The 4,255-nt window shown below is 43.8% G+C and overlaps 1 protein-coding gene across 1 annotated transcript in view; it reads right to left on the reverse strand.

The window, feature by feature from the left end:
- The window catches only part of TTF2 (transcription termination factor, RNA polymerase II), a 53,232-nt gene that overhangs the window by 20,796 nt on the left and 28,181 nt on the right, over nt 1–4,255 (reverse strand). The window contains exon 12 of the mRNA XM_010830720.1: nt 2,374–2,479. Within this exon, the coding sequence (XP_010829022.1) occupies nt 2,374–2,479 (106 nt within the window). The remainder of the gene's footprint in view (nt 1–2,373; nt 2,480–4,255) is intronic.

Below are 4,255 nucleotides of genomic sequence, written 5' to 3' on the forward strand. Positions count from 1 at the left end.
CTAATTTTCTTGAAGAGATCTCTAGTCTTTCCCATTCTATTGTTTTCCTCTATTTCTTTGCCTTGATCACTGAGGAAGCCTTTCTTATCTCTCCTTGCTATTCTCTGGAACTCTGCATTCAAATGGGTATATCTTTCCTTTTCTCCTTTGCCTTTTGCTTCTATTCTTAGCTATTTGTAAGGTCTCCTCAGACAACCAAGTTGCCTTTTTGCATTTCTTTTTCTTAGGGATGGTTTGATCACTGCCTCCTGTACAGTGTCATGGACCTCCATCCATAGTTCTTCAGGCACTCTATCAGATTTAATCCCTTGAATCTATTCCTCACTCGCACTGTATAATTGTAAGGGATTTTATTTAGGTCATACTTGAATGGTCTAGTGGTTTTCCCTACTTTCTTCAATTTAAGTCTGAATTTGGCAATAAGGAGTTGATGATCTGAGCCACAGTCAGCTCCCAGTCTTGTTTTTGCTGACTGTATAGAGCTTCTCTATCTTTGGCTGCAAAGAATATAATCTGATTTCGGTGTTGACCATCTGGTGATGTCCATGTGTAGAGTCGTCTCTTGTGTTATGGAAGAGGGTGTTTGCTATGACCAGTGCGTTCTCTTGGCAAAACTCTGTTAGCCTTTGCCTTGCTTCATTCTGTACTCCAAGGCCAAATTTGCCTGTTACTCCAGGTATCTCTTGACTTCCTAGTTTTCATTCCAATACCCTATAATGAAAAGGACATCTTTTTTGGGTGTCAGTTCTAGAAGGTCTTGTAGGTCTTCATAGAACTGTTCAACTTCAACTTCTTCAGCATTACCAGCTGGGGCATGCTGCTGCTGCTGCTGCTGCTAAGTCGCTTCAGTCGTGTCCGACTCTATGCAATCCCATAGACGGCAGCCCACAAGGCTCCGCCATCCCTGGGATTCTCCAGGCAAGAACACTGGAGTGGGTTGCCATTTCCTTCTCCAATGCATGAAAGTGAAAAGTGAAAGTGAAGCCGCTCAGTCGTGTCAGACTGGTAGCGACCCCATGGACTGCAGCCCACCAGGCTCCTCCATCCATGGGATTTTCCAGGCAAGAGTACTGGAGTGGGGTGCCACTGCCATCTCTAAGTTGGGGCATAGACTTGGATTATTGTGATGTTGAATGGTTTGCCTTGGAAACAAAGATCATTCTGTCGTTTTTGAGATTGCACCCAAGTACTGCATTTCAGACTCCTCTGTTGACCATGATGGCTACTCCATTTCTTCTAAGGGATTCCTGCCCACAGTAGTAGATATAATGGTCATCTGAAGTAAATTCACCCATTCCAGTCCATTTGAGTTCACTGATTCCTAAAATGTCGACATTCAGTCTTGCCATCTCCTGTCTGAGACAAGCCATGCTGTGTAGTGCTGTGCTGTGTAGAGCCATACCGTGTGGGGCCACCCAAGATGGGCGGGCATGGTGAAGAGGTCTGAGAATGTGGTCCACTGGAGAAGGGAATGGCAAACCACTTCAGTATTCTTGCCTTCAGAACCCCACGAACAGCATGAAAAGGCAAAATGATAGGACACTGAAAGAGGAACTCCCTAGGTCGGTAGGTGCCCAATATGCTACTGGAGATCAGTGGAGAAATAACTCCAGAAAGAATGAAGGGATGGAGCCAAAGCAAAAACAACACCCAGTTGTGGATGTGACTGGTGATGGAAGCAAGGTCCGATGCTGTAAAGAGCAATATTGCATAGGAGCCTGGAATGTCAGGTCCATGAATCAAGCACTCTAGAGATCACCCAAAATATAGGAAGCTGTGAATATTCTATTGCACTAAGAATAAAAGTGTATGCAAAACAGCAGGTCTTGTAACAACACTGCATTTTCAGGGGGGAAAAGCGCATGAGAGTTATGCAATAAAGCCCCTACATAACTGAGACTAGCCTGGACACAGCAACATTCAGGTTTTTTCCCCTGGTTATTGTTTAGCCTCTGGCTCATTGTAGTCTTTTTCTTTGCAACCCCTTTTCCTGGGAGGTGGAGTAAAGGAAGGGAATAATGCCTTAATATCAAAATACTAGTCCTGACACTGAATACAAAACACATCCTGAGAGTACACCCCAAAGACTCTCAAACACTGCAACAAGTGAAGCTTCCCTATATTTACACCGTGATCAATGCAAATGCAAAGTAGTCATTATTTCTAAAAAGCAGCAAACTGCATCTCCACCTTCAGCACTGAGGAGGACACCTACAGTAAAAGAGAAGGGACAGAGGAAAGAACTGTTTCCACAGGAGAAGCAGCACGAATGCCCACGACCCCAGGAAGGGGACCTTTCCATCTCTGATGCTTGAAAAGACTCCTGTTATCTGCGGTTCTGACCCTACTTCCCCAGCAGGGTCCACGCCTCACCTCCACACTGGGGTTTGCACCCGGGATCTGTTCGTCTTGTTTCGCTGTGGGAATCTCCTTGGCCAGGAGGCTGTAGGTGGTGATCACGATGTCATACGTGGACAGGCTGCAGATATAACACAAAGCAAAAGATAAACCATCCAGCATGACTCTGACAAAATAAGACAGAGTTGATTTCCTTCACAAAAATCCCTCCAGCAGAACTCATTAATTTGTGTCAATTCACACACACACACTCACACACACTCTGAAGAGGTAAATTTTACACTCTTGACTTCCTTATCACTTACCACTGGTCATTTTTAGAGACTACTCACTGTAACTAGAACAGCCCCCCTCTTCCCAGCCAAGTCACAAAGGATCATCTCTGGCTGGGGTCAAATTAAGCTTGATGAAATCTGACAAGAACAGAAAGTTGGGCAGGATTGGAATTTAATATTTAGTTAATTTGACACAGATGATTCTAAAGTCCCAAGGAAGTAAGAAAACTCTGAAGTCATGTTCATCTTATATCAATGGTGCTTTCTCCCCATTGTTCTGTAATGGATTCGTGAAAACCCATTCATCTAGCTTTGATATTTGGGCACAAAAATACATGCTGTACACTTTCAGCTCACCTCGCCTATACTCTTTACATGTAAAGATTCTTAATGAAAAGCACAAATCTTTCTCCAAGGAAACTTAATATTGTGGACCTGAGAGAACTTCAGTAAATACTTTTGATAAAGACGACATGCGAATTTGGACAGGCAGTGATGCCTACTTGTTGCCTGAGCATCACATAAAGGTGTATGATTGAGAATGATTCCTATCAGTCAGCTAGTGCACTCAGGACACCAAACCCAGTACAATCAAAATGCAAATCATATAAGATGGAACTGACTTCTAAACAAAAATCTATAGTACCCGATGCCAGAGAAGGCGTGCAGAATGGCCACAACTGCCCTGATTCCTTTCGTCTGCTGAAATGACTACCAGTCATGAGAGCTGGTGTGCCCTTAAGACTTAGGGTCACGATTCTGGCAATTCACCCCCGAGAGACTACTGTGTTGTTCTTTAAGAGATAAAATATCCAGTATCAGAGGTTGGGGAGAAAGATTACTTAGACGGAAAAACAACTCAGTTCTTGACTAGATCAGCAAGTATTCAATCCAGACCATCATATCATAATTAAGAACAAAAACAGGTCCTTTAAAACCGAAAGACAAAGAATAGGACTACAATCACCATCTGGGGAAACATTTTCTTTCCTCCTTCCTGGACATCCCCTTTTAGGAATTCAGTTAGGTTTAATCCTAAACTTTTGAATCTAAACTTCTTAGATGGTTCACATATGAAAAATACAGCCATAAACATTTAACTAGCATATATCCGGAGAAGGCGATGGCACCCCACTCCAGTACTCTTGCCTAGAAAATCCCATGGACAGAGGAGCCTGGTAGGCTGCAGTCCATGGGGTCGCAAAGAGTCGGACACGACTGAGCGACTTCACTTTCACTTTTCACTTTCACACATTGGAGAAGGAAATGCAACCCACTCCAGTGTTCTTGCCTGGAGAATCCCAGGGACGGGGGAGCCTGGTGGGCTGCCGTCTCTGGGATCGCACAGAGTCGGACATGACTGAAGCGAATTAGCAGCAGCAGCATATATCAACTAACCATTAATAGTATATCAAGATGCTCTGTTAAGACTGAGTTGGTTCCATTTACACTAACAGAAAAAGAATGTGGATTTGGAATCAGATATTCAATCATGAAATAATTGTGACATATCCCTTTTACCAGGGGAACTCCGCTACTGCCTAGCTGATGATTCAGGCATCTCAGGCTAACTTGCATGGCAGCTTGTTGAGAATGGTGACGGGATATAGCTCCAAACACCA

The sequence above is a fragment of the Bison bison genome, unplaced genomic scaffold (genome assembly GCF_000754665.1).
Source record: "Bison bison bison isolate TAMUID 2011002044 unplaced genomic scaffold, Bison_UMD1.0 scf7180017864519, whole genome shotgun sequence".
Classification (NCBI taxonomy): Eukaryota; Metazoa; Chordata; class Mammalia; order Artiodactyla; family Bovidae; genus Bison; species Bison bison.